We start from the raw sequence: 19,276 nt of genomic DNA on the forward strand, positions 1-19,276 counted from the left end.
ATCAATTTTAGTTTTGCTAAGTCACCATGCACAAATGCAGTTCTGTGCCATTGGATTGATCCAGTCAAATGACCAGTGCCCAACAAATTAAGTTTTAAAAATAATGATAATTATAATAATGAGATAATTATAATAATGGATATAAAAATGTTCGTTAATTTGTCTCTCATTCTTTGAAATTAAAATTAGCAAGAGATACAAGTAATAAGCAAGCCAAAAGTCACAGAATTTTGCAGGTGCTATAATTCAGTAGCAATGAGTGTCTCAGGTAGTTGCTGTTTTTCCAATAATGACAACAAGCTGACATTTTGAGTCATTAAATGTGAGTGAGTTTCTGATATATTGTGTTCTGACTCAGTCAGACCAATGACACCTAAAAACGACCATTAACTCTTCCCTAATGGCACCATCACACACACTTACCTTCCTGTCCTTCAGCAAGACAGTGGGCATATCCATATAGAACGACATCAAGGTTATCACTAGCATCAATCCCAAACAACTGCTCATCTCTGAAGTAACTCCTAACAAGAGAAGAGAAGCAAATAAACTAATAGTTGCACACTAATACCGTACCTCATACACTGAAGCAGTTGTATGGCCAGTAATGGCTGGCTACCAGCTATAGTATCCTGTAGATACCTCATGGCTTGCTCAGGCTTTAGACTATTCACCTGTTCCTCTATCTCTCTGTCCAACCGCCCACTCACAAGATCATGCGACGTATCTGAGAGTATGGATGCTAGTTGACGCTGGACTTGTGTTAGTTGAGTGCTTATATCAATGACAGGAAGGGAGTGGAGGCTGTTTTTTAGCAAGTGGTATAGTTTAATATATCCACTGACTAGCAGTAATAGCTGGAAATGAATTTGATGTACTGAATGACATAAAGTCAGTGACTAGAGAGAAGAGAAAAAAAGAGACAAAGTTTATTGTATTGCAAGTTGAGTTTGGTTGCTTTACTTTTTGATGTGCAGAAAAAGAAGTGGGGGAGAGAGGAGGAGGAGGAGAACAACTTGAAATGACAGCTTGCTTACAATCAGTAATGCACTGAAGAATTAAATAAATAAATAATAAATATTTCTGAAGAAAGACCCAAAAAATAAAATAAAATTTTATACTTGGAGCAATGATGTCCTTTGAGACTCAAAGTGTTCTAAGTTATTTTGCGTTTCAAGAGCAAAAAAAACCAATGGGTCCAATAACTTGGTAAGAGATATCTGCAGATGAAGAGATTTAAAGTAGGCTTCTAGTATTACAATGCATGAAAATGCGAAAACGCAATGTAAATTGGAATATCTGCTATTATTAGTGCTTATCACTAAATTCACTATACATTACATTTATATGCTACAAGGTACCTACCAGTTCAGTATCAAGGTATATTCTTGGAATTTCTAATTGAGTTGATAAAAGTTCAATTGTTACTAGGAAATGAGTTGATATGTTCCATAAACTTTCACTCATGAAGCTCACAGCTTCTTGTGTTAGGGAACAGGTCTGTTGCCTTATAACCTGAGAGACAAAGAGAAGAACAAAATGGTCTACATGTACATGTACATAGCATAAAAATATCAATAGGTATCAGAAAACATAATAAAAATTTAGGGTGACTTCAGAGTTGACTAACTTCTAAAAATTTTAATTTCCCACCAATTTCTGAAATTCAAAATGAGTACTCAAAATGGTTTTAAAAACGTACCTTAAGGTTACTTTTAAATGCAGGTACTATTAATTGCGAATCCTGCGTTTGGGTTAAAAATCGCAATTATTAATATGTGCAATTATTAATAATGACATCATGATGCCATATAACTATTAGTAATAATTACTTAATTGCAATTTTTAATACCAGCAAAATCTACCTTGTGCTAAAATCGCAAAATTTAGTACCCACAATTAAAAGTCACTCTAAGGTAATAGGGATGCTGGACTCTTCCACCAAACTGTCAAAATGGCCGATAATTTTTAAAATTTGAATTTCCCGCCAACCTTTATGGTATTTTAAAAATTGCTTTCAGACATATAGGAAAAATCCAATTTTTTAAATAGCAATAACAAAAGTCAGAATCAGCTCAAACTTTCTGTCAGAATCAGTTCAAACTTTCTATATAGCATAAGTACATCAATATACATATAATAAAAATTGGAGGTGATTTCCGAGCCAATTTTTGGGGGAAAACCATGGGCTATAGTACAGGGAACTTTTCAGATTTTTTCAAATGGCCATAACTCAAAAAATTGAAGTCGGAATTGGCTCAAACTTTCTACACAGCATAACTACATCAGTATGTATGAGAAAATGTAATAAAAACTGGGGGTCATTTCAGAACCATTTTTCGGAAAAAACCATGGGCTATAGTACAGGAAACTTTCAGATTTTGGCCCATTATTTCAAATGGCCATAACTCAAAAAATTGAAGTTCGAATTAGCTCAAACTTTCTACACACCATAAGAACAGCAATAAGCATCAGAAAATGTAATAAAAGCTAAAGCTGCATACCAAAAACAATCTACGGAATAGATAGAATGTGTTAACTGCCAGAGACAGGCTCTTGGATCGACAAAGATTACTAACATGTTCCTGCCACATTTCTCCAACCTATAAATACATATTAAAAAACAACACCCGTCAATCAAGTACAACTTACTTCTTCATCTGCAATGCATATGAAATGTGAAGCCCGGTGGAGATCAACTCTTGGTGGGAGTGGAACTGCCCCACCTTCATCATCCTCCTCGTCTGAAAACTCCAGAGACAAAGATGGCTGGAGCTCATCAGGTGGGTGTGGAATTTCATCAGGTGGGTGTGGAATTTCATCAGGTGGAATATCGTTGGGTTGGTTTGGCTCGTCAAGAGTAATATCATCAGGTGGTTGAGGTTGGTCTAACTCCTCGTTAGTAGGATGTGTCTCTTCTACAGATGACAAGAGTATATTGTTATCAGAGAGTGTGGGAGGTGAACGAGGCAGTGAGCTATCTTGACTTTCTAAGGATTGCCTTCTCTCATCATCCCCTCCTTCCTTCTCCTCTGCCCCTCTCTCTGTCTCTTCCTTCTCCTTATTATCTGATAATATATCTTCAGTTCCTTCATTAGTCTCTGTTTGTTTGACAACTTCTTTATCAGTAGCACTCAGCTCTTGATCCCTTTCTTCTCCTTCTACATGTACATGCACTTGTAATTCGTCTACTTTCTCCACCTTTTCTTCCTTCTCTTCTAAACTTTCAGTCTTTTCTATTGTCTGTGGTTCTTGCTCCTCTCCCTTCTCTTCTTCCTCTTCTTTGACTTCTGCCTCCTTTTCTCCTTCTTTATTATTCTCAGTTACTCCCTTGCCCTCTCCTACATCTTCTACTGGAAGCTGTTGGTCTTCTTTTTCTTTATCTCTTTCTTTTTCTTCTAAACTCTCTCTCTTTTCGAAAGATTTCTGCCTGTCTTGTTTCCCCTTCTCTCGTGCCTCCTCCTCATCCTCCTCTTCTCCTCCAGTTATTATATCAAAGCTAGAACCAGACGACTCCATTTTGACTTGTCTGTCTTCAGATTCACTTCTCGACATTGTCAACTCAGCCCTGCCTTCTTCCTCTTCCGTTAACATGGGAACAGGGCTCAGTGTTTGTTCTCTACTATCTGTTTCCTCAACTGGGGGTGTGGCTTCATTTGTGGGGGTCTCCCTAGGTGATAAAGCCTCATCAGGTACTAAGGTTCTTTCTCCAAGAGAGGGTGTGGTCTCCTCACCAAAACTAGAACTTACATCGCTACCAATAGTGCTAGTTGCAGTAACTTCATTGGGTGGAGCCTCTTGTATAAACTTAGACTGTTCTTCAGTGACCTCCTTGATGTGTCCTAACCCAAACTCTTCTCTCTTTGGGGGCGTGCTCACAATTGCAATTTGGGGTGTGGTCTCAATAGAATCTATGCTTCGCTCAAGAGAGTGTGGGCGGGATGATCTCTCGTGGGACTGAGGAGAGGCACTAGGGAAGAATGGACTTGTTGATCGACCTATAATGATATAATCATGTGACTGTCACATGACTGGTTAGGCTTACTGTGCTTCCTGTGTGGTACTTCAATGGAGTGAGTGAGAGGCTCTAGGGAGGAGTGAGTTTGGTCTTGTTGTAGTTCTGATTCCTCGTCATATAAACTGGACTGACTGCTTGAAAGTGATGAACTAAAAAAGTTTTTAAAAATAATAAAATCCTCTCTCTCTCTCTTCTACTTTCCTGACCTATACATCTCTTCTTTCTTTGCAGAGAAAGGTCCCTCAATGTTCAATTCAGCTTCTTCCGACTCTTCTTCGTCTGAGTATTGATTCAAGAAATCAAATTCGTCACCAATGGTATTGATAACAGCCTGAGAAAAAAGAAAAAAAGAAAGAGTACTTGTAAATTAATACGTACAAAGTACATTTAAAATGTAGTAAAAGGAGAAAGGAAGTTTCATATTATTATAAAAAAAGTACATGTAGTTAGTATATTACTGATTCTGGTTGAGATGAGTCCAGTATTTCTGCCGATCCTCTTATCGATGACATTTCTTCCTCGCTCTCTCTGTTGCTCTCCTCCTCCTCCATTTCTTCCGAAGACTCGGAATAAGTTATTCTATTTAATGCCTGATCATCCATGAATATAATCTAGGGTGGGCACAATAAGTTATAAAGACATGTACATTTATTATTGGAGCTTACTGATGGACTGCTGTAAAGGCCAGGATGAGGCCCACATGCATTTATTATACTTAACAACTTCTCTCTCGTAACACGCTAAGAAAAAATTATAAAATATAAAATAATCTGCTATATACTTGGCAGCCATGGGGTCGTCGCCATGATGACTGAGGGCTAGAATCATGAGCTAGTCTCAAGTCATGTGACCCAGAGGCCAAATCAACGGAGAACTTTAGCGTAGGACCGGGAAGACTCTCCTGGAAGAACCCGAGATCGACCATTGGCATATGAGGAGTGGTGGGTTGGACGAGAGATGAAGAGTTCTTTACAATCAATGAAAGAATGCCAAGAGCTTCCTGCCACAGTGGACCCTATATCAGGATATTATTAGTAAGACACTTTGAAATACATGCAATATTCTTGGTCAATTATACGACTATTATTAGGATATTTTCAGTATATTTTATACCTTAATAAATTGTGTTACAGGTCTGGTGATGGTACGAGTGACTAGCCCCATATCAACGGAGCTGTTCTCTTCAAGTTTAATGAGGAACTCATTCAGTATCCATAGAACTGACTGATGATATGTATCACAACCTTGATCAAGGAGCTAAAGAGAAAAAAATGAAATAATACATGGGCATGAACATGCATTATCTGATGTACAGTACATGTACATCAGCTCTAAATATTTATAAATCTTAAGTTTAATAGGTAAATTCTTCTCTCCCGTCCCTTCTCTTACTGTCCCCATTAGCTTCAGTATTTCCTCAGTCACTTGTGCATATCCTTTACTGATGTAATGGCAGACTGATTTCAACCATATAGTGCACGTGTTGGTAAACTCTCTACGAGAATAGAGACTGAAAAGGTGGCCCATGTCTCTCAATACTTGACTGTGTTCGTTAGATTGAGCTTGTGGTATGTATGAAGTACAGGCCTAGAGAGAAAGAACAGAAATACATATGTATTGGGTAACGAATGGTTAAATGATTCTGCATTATATGTACATGTACATGCAGCAATAACTATTCTTCTTTCTTCCTTCTCTCTCTCTCTTACCTCAGCCAGATTAAAAGCAGTGCTAACAAGCTCCTCCATTGGGTTATCAAAGTGCTGTATTAGTTCAGGTAGAAGAGCCATGATGCATAATGGCAGACCACTGGAGCCAGACGGGTCAATGACTCCTCTCCTTACAAATGGAGACAATTTAGATATCAGTCTTCTGGTGCTGTAGGTGGTATTAGTGAGGGACAGTCCTTTAAGGAGGACTCGTAAAACACCAGGGAAACTCTCCCATTTACTCTTTAGCCGAATGACTTCGAGTCGAGTAAAAGTGAAGTCTGATTTAAAATCGAGTTTAGACGTTACGCGGTCGAAGAGTCTCAAAGCTAGAGAGAACTCAATCTCATAGTCTGAGAGCATGAGACTGACGCTCGTCCAGAAGAGCTGAGTCAGCATGTCAAGGGCGGCCATTAGGCTGTAATCGTTTCCTCCAATCATCGACAGTGAGAGGTGGGCAGAACCCGTTTCAAACATGCTCCGTGGACGATTTTTTCCACGAGAAGTACCAGCACTCTGGGCTCTCTCTCGCTCTGGATCGGCACTTATTTTTCTCCTGAGACTCTCTTTAGTCGGAGAGTTTTGGTGACTAAAAGGTGGAGGAGGAAAGTGATGTGCGGGCGGGGCAGTAAGGACCTGTGTAAGAGGAACACTGTTTGAAATATGGCTGTGACCTTTTTCGCGTAATTTGTCCAAACTCCCACGAACGTTATGAGGCATTTTAGAAAGCAGAGAAGGAGAAGACGAGGGAGACGTTGAAGTATAAGACGGGACCATCTCTCTCGACCCACTGTAACTCCTCCTCTTGTAATTCTTGTCCTGTTCCCCTTTCTCTTCTCCCTCATTACCCTGCAATAACTGGGACACCGAATGAGCCCTCATGATGGGGCTACCATCAGGAGGTAAGTAGAGATTATTAGCAATTGCATGTGCTTTTAATGGGCTTGTCCTCAGCTCTGGATGAGAAGGCACTCTTACAATATTTGTAGAATCAACACTAGATCCTGAGGTATCCATAATAGCCCCACCTCCTCCTGCCCCTCCCCCTTCTGCCATTAGTGGTCCAACACTCTCTTCTCTACTTGTTTCTTCTTGTAAAGAGGGTGTGGTTTCTTTGGCAGTAGGTGAGGTTTCTGACGAAGTGTCTTTTTTGGTCTCTTCCAGTGGCGACTCAAGAGAAGTCTCCTCGTCAATAGTAGGCGTGGCTTGAGGAGAAATGAGACTTCCGTGAGTAGATGTGGTTACAATTGAACTGGGCGTGGTCAAAGAGGACGTACTCTGGTTAGGCGTAGTATGTCCAACGCTAGATGTAGTAGGTGTGGTCGTACTATTATTCTGAGTATGTACAATATTTAATTGAGTGGGTGTACCACTACCAGCTGGTAGAGATATAGTTGGTGTGTTTATTGGAGCCATTGCTTTAGCAGTAACAATGGAAGGCAAGGAACCTGAGACTGAAGAACTAATATTACTGATTCTATTGGACGGAACCGAGATTGAGTTTGAATATACTTCACTATACGGCCTCCCGTGTTGGTGGGAGTGGCCTCCTTGTTTCTCAGTCACAGATGACTGTTTATGAACCCCTGATCCTGGTAGTGGCTCAAAAAGATTCATCAGTTTCAGTTGAGGAGCCGAGATACGGTCGTCCCTTGTGCTGGAGGCCACTCGATTAGGATGAAGCGACTCAATTTGATGTGAGAGGTTATCACTATCAACTGAAGCAGACGTCCTAAGACGAATCTTGTGGCCAGGACGATAGTGTCCTGCTCCAGCTGCTGGAGGAGAGTGAGGAGGAGGTTGCTCTGCAACAGAAAGAGGATCTTCGGAATGCTGACTATGCGTGTGGTCAGGAGTTGCTTTGATGTGAGAAGAGTCTGATACTTCAGGTTTCTGGTGAGTGTGGTCAGGGACTTCTCCCTTCAGCTCTTGTAAGTTAGTCACACTCTGACCTCTTGAGTGATTCCGCCTGTGGTGAGCAAAATGAGGTCTAGACGAGATCGTGGTGGGAGGAGCTTGTGGTTTTTCTTCTGAAGGAGGGTCTAATGTAGGCGTGGTCTCCGTTTGTTGAATAGAACTTGTTGGAGTTGATGTCCTGCAGGATTGTGCTAGAGGAATTGATGGAGGACGAGTGGAGGCAGTGGAGGAGGAGGAGGGTAGGGAGTATGTGGGCGTGAGAGTGCGGACAAAAGAGGGTGTGGTTGTTAGCGATAGATTCTGCGTGTTATCTCTAGAAACTGAAGCAACAGCAGAAGTGTCTTCCTCTGAAAATAAAAATGAATAAAATTAATAATCAAAAATGAAATAAATCATCTATGTACAGTACATGTACATACATGTACACGTATATAGTTTACGTACATGTACATGTAATTACATGTACCACTAACCTGGTAGAGGTGTGATGTCTGATATTTGTCGGCCATGTCCTTCCGGTAAGTACCCAGGAGGATGGAGTGACTCTTCTTTTGAATTATTAAGAGCATTCTCCAGTGACAGCATTATCTCAATCACATAGTTCTTTAGCTCGTCCGAAGGATCTGAGACGGACTCTGCCAGACGAGGAAGAACTTCTCTTAGCATCATGGTACTCAGGGGGACGTTAAGAGCACGACATAACTGGAAGGACTGACTAGCAAACTGCTGTGAAGAACAAGATGTAGCCCACTATAAAATAAAGAGAGAGGGAGAGAAAATAAGTACAATGTACATACACCATACACGGCAATAGAATGTACATGTATATTTATTGTATTACCTGAAGTGCTATCTTGGACCACTTGTCTTTCAGTGAGTCATTACATGATGGTTGAAATACTGATAATATCTGATCCACGAGTTTACAGAGGTCAGTCACTTCACAAGATGGAAGGGAAGAGCAGTCTTTTTGATAAGACACAAGATCAACAAAAGGCCAGCACCTTTTATACTCTCTATAAAGAAGAGAAAAGGAAAATGAGGGTAAAAAATCAAAGCTGTCCATGGTTTTTTCCAAAAAATGGCTTCAAAATCACCTCCACTTTTTATTACATTTTCTGATACATATTGATGTCCTTATGCTACATAGAAAGTCTGAGCCGATTTCGTTTTAAATTTTTCAAGTTATGGCCGTTTGAAAAAATTTGCCAATTTTTGAAAAAATCCCTGTACTATAGCCCATGGTTTTTTCGGAAAAATGGCTCTGAAATCACTCAAAATTTTTATTACATTTCCTGATACATAATGATGTAATTATGCTATGTAGAAAGTTTGAGGTGATTCTGACTAAAATTGTGTGAGTTACCGCTATTTTTAAAAACGGGCCAATTTTTGAAAAATACCCTGTACTATAGCCTATGGTTTTTTCGGAAAAATGGCTCCGAAATTACCCCCAATTTTTATTACATTTCCTGATACATATTAATGTAATTATGCTACGTAGAAAGTTTGAGATGATTCTGACTAAAATTGTTCAAGTTACGGCCATTTTTAAAGATGGGCCAATTTCTGAAAAATACCCTGTACTATAGCCCATGGTTTTTCCAAAAAATGGCTCCAGAATCACCCCCAATTTTTATTACATTTTTGATACATATTGATGTCCAATATAGTCACAATATACAATGTACAAGTACATGTACAGCAAACCTTTCTGAAATATATTTAATCAATGATCTTGCTTTCCTTGCTAGACTAGTTTCACTGGTACCCTCCCTTCCCTCATTTAGACTATTAATGGAGCCACACCTCTGGAGTTCTCCACCCCCACCTTCGTTAGAAGTAAGGGAGAGGAGAGAGGGCGAGTGGAGGAAAGCCTCATGTTGTGTGAGACGTGCCTCACAAGCAGCTCTGTAGTCATCACGACATGCCAATAACACAGTTAGGGAGCAGAGGAGCTTCTTACTATGCTGGTATATCACTGGTCTGTGTAAATCTAAACCTTTAGAAGGAAAATAAGATTTTAAAACAGTATACACTTACTGTTCATGTACATTCTATTTACAACAAAATGTATATGGGGAGCAACATTACTATAAATTCGTGATCATCGTTACTTATTATGGTAAAAATAAACACAAAAACACATACAATTACATGTACACTGTACATGAATGCAAACTTACCAAGAGTGACTACGTGTAACAAAACAGGTAAGTGCGTTGGCCAATCAAACGTGACAATATCTCCAACAATCTCAGAGAGTAAAATTAGAGCAAAGTTATTCCTGTGAAGGTGTGCTACCTGTCGGCACGGCAACTTGAGTGTCTCTTTGACGCTAGCATAAAAGGTCATACTATGAGGAGAAGGAAGGGGCGTCGCCTGGCCTTCGTTAGACCGGACTTCAATCCTCCAGTTAACAGCCCAAGGTGCCTCGTCAGCACTCCAAGTGCTTGCGTGATGGGAGGAGTCTCGTTTGAGGCTACCTGTCTCAGAGCCACGCCCAGACATGCGATAAAAGGGTGGGACCTCGGACGGAAGCATCTCTGCAGTGATGAGGTCTACACAGTGAAGCTCTCGTAGGAGCTCATGGATTATGATGTTGGGATGAGTGTGAGAGAAATATATCATTACTCTTTTAGCCTAAAGGGAGATAAAAATAGATGCAATGTGTACATGTACATGTATGTACATGATGTAAATAAATGGTTCTATCTATTATATTTTTTTCTATTAACAATGGCAATTCTTTTACACAAAATAATGCATTTAGTATACTTTTTTCGATTATTAGTCAACACACATTTTCTATAATAGTAAGTACAAATTTTTTTCTATGAAGTTTTACACTACTTACCTGCTTAAGTATGGCAGTCATGTTACCAGCAAGACAGGAGAGTCTGGCCAGGTAGTTAAGGATAACGCGAATATTGTAAGTCCACGTACTCAAGGCGGACCAAAGGCTCTCGACATCAACTGAATACACATCACCAAACTGGAGAGAAGAAGAGAGAGAAAGATGCAGTGATATATACCTTTTAAAAACTAATTTTAGTACTGTACCTTTGCAGTTAAATAAAGTAAATTATGCAGGACAAGGTGTGTTCCTTCAACAGATCCCCATCCACTTCCACTCAAAACGGGGTTCGTTGATTTAGATCCTACAAGACTCGGGAGGGCGTGGTCTAGCATCACACTAGTCTGCTGCCGAGGGATTTCCTCGACCAGTTCAATATTGCGTAACCAGGGACGCATTAATTGGAGTATGACGTGACGGGACAAGTGTGGAGCATCTTCAAAACGCCGTACCATTTCTAAAATTAATATAATAATAATATGAATTAATTAGTGCCTCCATATAGCAGACACTTATGGACAAGAAAGTTTGTCTGTTATACAGAGGTGTCCTTTATGTGGAGGTTATTTTATACAGTAAGGAATGTAATTGGTACACTAGGTTCTGTCCGTTAAATGGAAGTGTACGCTATAGAGAGTGTCCATTAAGAAAGGCTATACATGTACATGTACTTTAGTAAATAAATGCATGTCGTACCTGAAAATAGAGGCAGTGTTAGTTCAGGGTTAGTAAAAGCTAGTTCTTCGCTGACAGCAACATGTATGTTGGAATAAGTACTACCGGTGATCCTTCCTAATAGCTCTGGACGTCTTGAGCCTCTCTCTCCGCTAGCAAAGAACCTTCTGTCCAAGATATGGAGCAATTGTAGAGCTCTCTCCCTCGTCCTGTGATCCTGACTGGCAGTATAGTAGAGTATCACGTGGAGAACAGTTATCATGTTGCAAGGGTAGGAGGGGCTGTGGAACAATAATTATATAAAAAATAATTTATTTATTCAAAAAAATAAGCAATACATGTGTACATGAACATTACTACTGATAAAAATTATTTTATATTTTTAAATTTTTTATTCAATTTTTAAATACATGAACTACCTGATATAACTGTATTGAGATTGATAAATAATAAAATTTAAATAATTGTTTCCCTCAACTCACTTCTTAGCAAAAGTACTGCAAAGAGCATGAAAGCAAAGAGAGGCACAGGAAGTATTGCTAGCGTAGCAATTATCAGTGACCCATTTAAGAAGGACGGGCTCTCTATTGTACTGTAGCAACAGCTGGACAGTGTTCTGACCTAACTGCTGTATCTGTATACATAATAGAAAAGAAAAAGTATAATAAAAATATTGGAATAATAATGATGATGATTTAAAGGTTTTACTTTTTCTTCCGAAGAGCAGAGCATGTTCTCGAGCCACCTGTATATGTACCTCACTCTTGTGAGAGCCTCTGGCTCAAAGAAAGGACCACAACAGACCAGAGACGACATTGCATGTAACACGGAGGATACGAAGGCAGTGGAACGCAACTGCTTTGAAGTTCTAGAGAGAGAGAGGGAGAGGGAGAAGAATTGTACACATATGTACATGTATGTGTACATACATGTACATGTGTACATGCAAAATTGTACATGTATATGTGAACACTATTACTCATTGCAGTGGTAGATGTAGATGTAGATGTATTATATATTTACTTGTTATCTGGTTCCTCATTAGTCTGATGCCAGAAACCACCTGCCCATCCTGCTATCATGAAGAACATGTCACGCCTCATGTTGGAGGGGAGGAGTCTCGCTCGGGAGAAACCCTCCGGGAAACTATTGATGAGGGAGGATATGAGGTTGGCGTAATGTAGCCTGAGGTCACTGTTAGGAGCAGCAGGTACCGATCTCTCGGACTCTGTCTCTAAAAATAACCTAAAAGAGAGAGAAGAGGATAATGATGCAATTCAAGGAGCAAATTCTCCATTTTTATTACAATTTCTGATGCAGAAAGTTTGAGTTGATTCCGATAAAATTTGGATTTTTTATAAATTTTTTAAGTTGCTCCAAATACCATGTACAATGTACTACTTGTTGTTAGCTCAAGAATCATAGCAGCACATCATATCTTCTCTAGTATATAATGTGCATTTTCTTACTTTATTCCATTGATAAAGTTCAGTATCTGCTGTTGTACTTGTCCTTCTCTATTCAAAGCCGACTGACAGAGATGGAAGCAGCCATGACCAGCTGCAACTGAGAGAACTCGTGTAATGTGGACCCTCTCTATCTCCCTACGTCTCTTCTTCTTCACATTCTGTCATTAATAGAATTTTTTAATAATAAAAATTGAAAAGGATTCTTTTTCGTTTTTCTTACATCACTCTTTCTGAGATCTAGTGCATCATTAATCCATGGGCGAAACTGTTCGATCAAATCACTAAAAAATTTAAAAAAAGACAATTAACTTTTAGGAAGCAATAACTCTTTAATAAAAGCCACACCCATGGTGCTACTGCCACACCCATAATGCTAGTATTGCCACGCCCACTTACCCAAAAGCAGCAGGATTGGCAAGTCCAAGGGCAGTGATGACCACTTCTCCGATCTCACCCTCCGTCCTGATAAGTGGGACTATCATGTAGACAAGATCACGTGCAGTGTACTGTCTTGGATGCTAAACAGCAACAAAAATAATAACGTAAATTTAATAATTTTCAAAAATTTTGAAAAACAAAAATTTTCAAATATTAATTTGCAAAATCTGTAGAACCCTTAAATATTTAGCGCTAAACGTTATTTCAATTAATCAATTTTGTTACACTGTACACATACATGTACATGTACAACCTGCATTTACAGTAGAACCTACACGTACCTTGTCTCCTAGCAACATGCCAGCTTCATACAGGCCCTGAGTGGGCGGGACTGGATAAGGAGTGGAAGAAGGCGGAGCCGAACAACAAGCAAAGAAGAGGTAGTTCCTCCACAGGAAGAGTTCTGGCTGAGAGAGGAACGTCCCACGGGGCGTACGAAGCTGAGGGGCGCGGTCAAACCTCTCGGAAGGAATGAAATTATTATCAAGAACACTGTAAGCCTTTATCATCCTGTGGAGAATGTACGGCCATGCCAGCTGGAATAAATAAAGTAAAAAATATAATTATTTTAGAGCAATAAAAATACATGTTCGATGAGTGTACATGTATATTACGTACAAGCAGTGAACTATTTATGAGCTAAAAATTCATGAACATGTACATGTGTTATGTGTAGATCATTAAATGATAATTATGTGTTAAAGTACATGTATGTATATGTGTTACCTGTACGGCCAGTGGACAGGACGATGGTAGAGCAGTCTGTTCCATTAGTATAATGATACACTGCGACCATGCATCCCTTAGACTCTCCTTGCCTCCTCCATGCTCCAGAAAACAAGCGTTCCTATCGGCCAACCACCAGAGACTAAGGTTCTGTTGATTCACACGTAGATCAGCCTATTAGTGGTGGGTGGGTCAGTAGGTGTGGTTAGTTATAATAAGGCTTACCCTTTCTTTCTGTGTTAATATTGAGAGGTAGGATCTTATTATTGCTGGGGTTGTTCTCTCCATGATGTCCAGTACTCTAACTGTGTCTGATACGCTGGTATTACCACCTACTTCAACCTATAAAAATAAATAAATAAATAAATAAATATGTTTAATAAATGAATGTAGATAGTTTAATTTGTAATAATGACAATAAAACGTCTTGTTTCTAAAATATAAATACACATCTGTTTAATCTCCTGCAGTACCTTGTAAGCTCTTAATGCTTCCAAACAGGACCTGACCTCCTTCAAAATGGCTAGGGACAATCTCCTCGTCATTGATCGATACGAACAGAACGTCACCAAAGCACACGCCTCAACGCTACACATAGCAGTAAACGGTAACTCAACTCCCTCCCTTGACCCTTGGTCCTTTCTAGCCTTCCCCCCACTCCCCAAAATGTCATCAAAAGCTCCTGATACAATACTCCTCCAGTGGGTTAAAAGCTGTCCCAGAACCTTTAGGGAAGATTCCAGAACCAGTGGGGTACTATCGGGAATGTCCCGCATTACAAATACGGAGAAAACTTGGACAATGTCGGGCCTCCATGAGGGAAGGTTTGTTATGATGTTCATTAGAGCTGTCACTGACATTCTGTGGAAAGAGAGAGAGGGGGGGAAAGTAAGAATGTCACAATGCATGTGCACATGTACATGTACATCTGTACTGTACATGTAGATGTAAAATGATTTTCCTACTAACTTGACTAGTTCCGGGTCGATGTGTATAGTGAGTCTTGAGAGACACTCTATCAGTTCTTCTTTAGCAATTCCTTCGGGCAGGAGGCGAGGAATAGCAGCAACACAAGTCTTGAGTAGATCGAGTTTAGGTTTACGCTCACCACTGAAGAAAAGGAGAGAGAGAGAGAAGTTATTGAATACAGTAATTAAAAAAATTGAAGTCGGAATCGGCTCAAACTTTCTTTATAGCATAAGGACATCAATATGTATCAGAAAATGTAATAAAAATTTGGGGTGATTTCGGAGCCATTTTTTGGAAAAAACCATGGGCTATAGTACAGGGATTTTTTCAAAAATTGGCCAATTTTTTCAAATGACCATAACTTGAAAATTTTAAGTCGGAATCGGCTCAAACTTTCTACACAGCATAAGGACATTAATATGTATCAGAAAATGTAATAAAAAGTGGCGGTGATTTCGGAGCCATTTTTCGAAAAAACCATGGGCTATAGTACAGGGATTTTTTCAAAAATTAGCCAATTTTTTCAAATGGCCATAACTCAAAAATTTTAAGTTGGAATTGGCTCAAACTTGCTACACAGCATAAGGACGTCAATATGTATCAGAAAATGTAATAAAATTCTGACCAGAAATAACCTACAGTTATTCCTCAAAACTGGTTCCACTGCATATTACATGCACACATTGTACACTGTACACTGTACAGTATAGGTACATTATACATGTACTGTACATTGTACATGCATTACTGTTACCTTAGAGCATCTTCAGGAGCTCTTGCCACTTGTGAATTAGTAGACACAAGAGGTCTACCCACAGAGAGATCCAGCTGCTTCAAAATACTACTCAAAGCCTGACACACCCTATAATACTCTCGATAAATGGGTGGAGTCAATCAGTGTAGCTTACGATGGATAATAAGATGCTATACCGATCTCTTTGGCTATCTTTTCCGTTAGAGTATTCGTAAGGAACTTTGTTTTAGTCCGGGTGACTGAGCCGGAGAGAGAGGAGGAATTGAGGGCGGGAGGCATGGGGGGATCACCCTCTTTCTTCTCAAGACTATCAGCAATCATTAAGAATGCACGTAGTCCAATGATTATCCTCTGAAGAAAAAAATAGAAAAAAAAGGGAGAGACAATTAATGGTATTATGTACATGTATAGTACATATACATGCAAAATTGTACTTCATGTACATGTACAGTATGTACATGTACAGTAAATGTTTATACATAATCATATAATTGTACATGTACATGTACCTCATAATTGAGTCCTCCTCTGTTCTTTGTGACTAGATCAACAACAATATCTGGCATAGCATACTCTATCCTTTCCTAAGGAGAGGGAGAGAGAGAGAGAGAGGGAGAGGGAAAGAGAGAGAGAGAGAGAGAGAGGAGAGAAGGGAGAGTTTAAAATATACATGTGCATGTACATACAATATGACAATTGATGAGTTTCAGTAACATACTCTTGCTATGAAGTGGATTATCTTCACAAAGATGTTTGGAGGGAAGTCTTTGAGTAAGAGACCACGCCCACCGGAACGAGGAAATAAAAGCTCAATTATTGGTTTTAGACGCCTGAGAATATGAGGTATGGGAATGGAGATATAAAGTATGGGAATGAAAACATGAGCATGGGAGCTAGTACATTAAGACTCACTGAAAAGTAGTAACATTGCCTTCACCTTTAATACGTATCAAATAAATCCTAAAAAATTGCATTAATAAATTCATCAAGGCATCAAATAATAAAGTTATTAAAATATATTAAAATTAGGGCATTAATTAGAGCACCACTTACCACAACAGACGATAGAGTGAGTCCAATGCTATCCACTGAAGTTTAGGATCATTTTTCTATAAGAGGGTGTGGCTCAGTAAAGGGCATGGTTTCAAAAAGGAGCTAACCTTTAGGTTTGGGAAAATTATCTGAAGGACGAAATTGTGCCAATTATTGAGAAAATAAGCATCTTCACTGATGGCCAGAAGCACAGTAACCAATGGAATATAAGCCTTGGAAGAGCAATACAATATCTTAATACTATTATACATGTACATCCTCTTACAGCACTGTGTTTTCTCTTTGCTTGATCGTATGCATGGCTGTATAGAGTTGACACAATCTTCTTAAAAGCTGGCATTGATACTTCGTATTTAATGACAGAAGCAACGGGAGTTAGGACCTCAACCAGCAAAGCACTCATGGCGTGTCTAACCTTCTCTCCTTTACCACTCTCCAACATGTAATTAGCACAATCCTAGAGAGGGGGGAGAGAGAGAGGGGGGGAGAGAAAGAGAGAGAGAAAGAGAGGGGGGGAGAGAAGGAACAAAGAAAAGTATATAGAGATATAAAGAGAAAATGGAGTAAGAGTATAATCGCTTGTCTTTCATTACTTGAAGAAATCTCAGCCATCCCTCCAGCTCTTCCACTGGGTACATCTTAACTCTCACAAAACTGAGCCCCTCAATCACACTGATGATAACAGATATAGTGTTCTGGGGGTTCTTGAGCTCGGCAAAGAACCTCATCCGGACGGATAGAAACCTCACCTGAGACAGAACCCCAATCACTTCAGCGTACAGATCAGCAACACGTTTAGCATTAGCGACATTAGGATTATTAGTACTCCTGAAAGAAGCAAGGAAAGAGAGGAAAGAGGGAGAGAGAGAGAGAGAGAGAGAGAGAGAGAGAGAGAGAGAGAGAGAGAGAGAGAGAGAGAGAGAGAGAGAGAGAGAGAGAGAGAGAGAGAGAGAGGGAGAGAGAGAAAGGAAGACATGCAATTAATGGTTAAAATACTATTCTCACTACAACCACATACAATCTGCTGCACACAGATTCAATGTCCATACTAGTAGAGTATATGCATTATCATTCATTATATGTACAAATGTATCCTTGAACATATAGACACACTCTTCATGTATTGAAGCAAGATGAAGTAGTAGGTGACACTTGCCTCTCTTTGAGTGGCTCTTGTGCTTTGAAGTGGTTGAAAGCAAGTCCCTCGATAGTGTGGATGAAATTCTCCGGGACTGGGTGAACTGGAAGCTAAAAATAGAACAAATGAAATATCATCATTATGATACTAAAATAGAACAAGTGAAATAGCATCATTATGATACTAAAAATAGAAAAAATGAAATAGCATCATTGTGATACTAAAAATAGAACAAATGAAATAGCATCGTTATGATTATTACTAAAAATAGAATTAAATAGCCCATTTTACTAAGAATGGAATGAATTACATCAGGACAGGATAAGTGAGAAAGGAACACGATACTTAGATAAGAATCCAAAATATGTCAAAAATATTGTTTTTCCTGCCACCAAACATGCTATGCAGAAATGTACTATTATAGTAAAGGCACAATCATGATAATAATGTCCTTTTAATTAGGTAATTTAAGGTAAAATTTGTCAAAATTTGGTAATGATTAAAATTATAAATATGTTTCATTGTGCAGTGCAAAATAAATTTAGATTGAATATTTTACAACTTTAAAAATAATAATAATAATAATAATGATAATATTGATGATGATGATGATAATGATGACAATAGTAATAATAATGATAATAATAATAATAATCATAATAATGATACAATTTTATTTACTTGTTGCAGTATTTCAGTAAGAGTCATACAGAAGATGAATTCAACCGCCAGCTGCTGTCTCTCAGAATAATACTCAACCTCTTTCTTTGACAGAGTCTGTGGAGAATCAGACGTATCACTAAAGAGAAGAGAGAGAGGAGGGGAAGAAGGAAAAATGAAAAGAAATGGTAAATTGCTGTCAAAACATTCAACAATTTGTCAACAGATTCACTCCTAACAATCGCTATAAATGGCAAAAACAAAGTACTGAAGCCATCAATGAGAAACAAGAATTCTAGCACAAGAATGCTACATGCAAATTTAAAAACATGTGCACGTCACATGCACCTGTACCTAGTAGACGCCGTCCATGTTGTTTTGCTCTGTATCTCCTTGATGCACCTCTTCCTCCATTCAAATAAAATGGTGAGCATTGATCTCAAACTAAACCGAGCCACGTCTTTAAGAGACGCCAGTAACTGATCGAGCGTTGGGTCATCCCCTCTTTGAATGTACTTGCTCAAAGGATTGGCCTATGCATAAAGAGGCGGAGAAATAGGAGGGGTCAAGTACATTGGTACATTCGTAATACAAATGTAATGAAATTTTACACAAACTCTCTCTCCCTTTCTCTTCTACTCTTTTCCCTCCTTACCAGTGGCTGTGTGGACACATGCTTCAGTTTGCTCTCGGCAGTCACCACAAACTGAGCAAATAACTTCTTGAGGATGAGTTCCCCGGGAGAGTACGAGGCAAGAGCCGCCACGTCGTCCCGTCTACTAGCACCGGCAAGACTGCCAGCGCTCGCCATTAGGTCAGGAAGACGTCGAAAGAGAAGAGAGAAGACGAGAAAGAGAAGGTTATGGAGGAGTGTACTCCACAGTGCATTGAAG

At 39.2% G+C, this 19,276-nt stretch overlaps 1 protein-coding gene across 1 annotated transcript; it reads right to left on the reverse strand.

Annotated features, from left to right (window-relative positions):
• Window positions 1–45: 45 nt before the first annotated feature.
• On the reverse strand, window positions 46–19,246 carry LOC100638417 (protein furry homolog-like). Its single transcript, XM_020006930.1, has 48 exons — window positions 19,039–19,246; window positions 18,738–18,916; window positions 18,405–18,522; window positions 17,742–17,833; window positions 17,179–17,413; window positions 16,851–17,042; window positions 16,693–16,797; window positions 16,586–16,641; window positions 16,445–16,492; window positions 16,251–16,362; window positions 16,042–16,116; window positions 15,687–15,883; window positions 15,533–15,640; window positions 14,779–14,919; window positions 14,283–14,670; window positions 14,035–14,151; window positions 13,810–13,983; window positions 13,365–13,619; window positions 13,042–13,163; window positions 12,866–12,926; window positions 12,646–12,803; window positions 12,200–12,421; window positions 11,885–12,044; window positions 11,659–11,810; window positions 11,198–11,457; window positions 10,708–10,958; window positions 10,502–10,639; window positions 9,831–10,287; window positions 9,355–9,646; window positions 8,486–8,660; window positions 8,118–8,394; window positions 5,728–7,991; window positions 5,411–5,605; window positions 5,132–5,275; window positions 4,800–5,033; window positions 4,684–4,758; window positions 4,477–4,629; window positions 4,225–4,349; window positions 4,046–4,167; window positions 3,061–3,998; window positions 2,653–3,030; window positions 2,505–2,603; window positions 1,366–1,515; window positions 1,122–1,220; window positions 964–1,050; window positions 577–899; window positions 424–524; window positions 46–373 (listed from the first exon to the last, which is right to left on the reverse strand). Exons 1-48 carry the CDS (start codon window positions 19,192–19,194, stop codon window positions 240–242), a joined length of 11,094 nt encoding a protein of 3,697 aa, XP_019862489.1. The 5' UTR covers window positions 19,195–19,246; the 3' UTR covers window positions 46–239.
• Between the last annotated feature and the right edge of the window lie 30 nt (window positions 19,247–19,276).

This window comes from Amphimedon queenslandica, unplaced genomic scaffold, assembly GCF_000090795.2.
Source record: "Amphimedon queenslandica unplaced genomic scaffold, v1.1 AMPQUscaffold_13509, whole genome shotgun sequence".
In the NCBI taxonomy this organism is placed as follows: Eukaryota; Metazoa; Porifera; class Demospongiae; order Haplosclerida; family Niphatidae; genus Amphimedon; species Amphimedon queenslandica.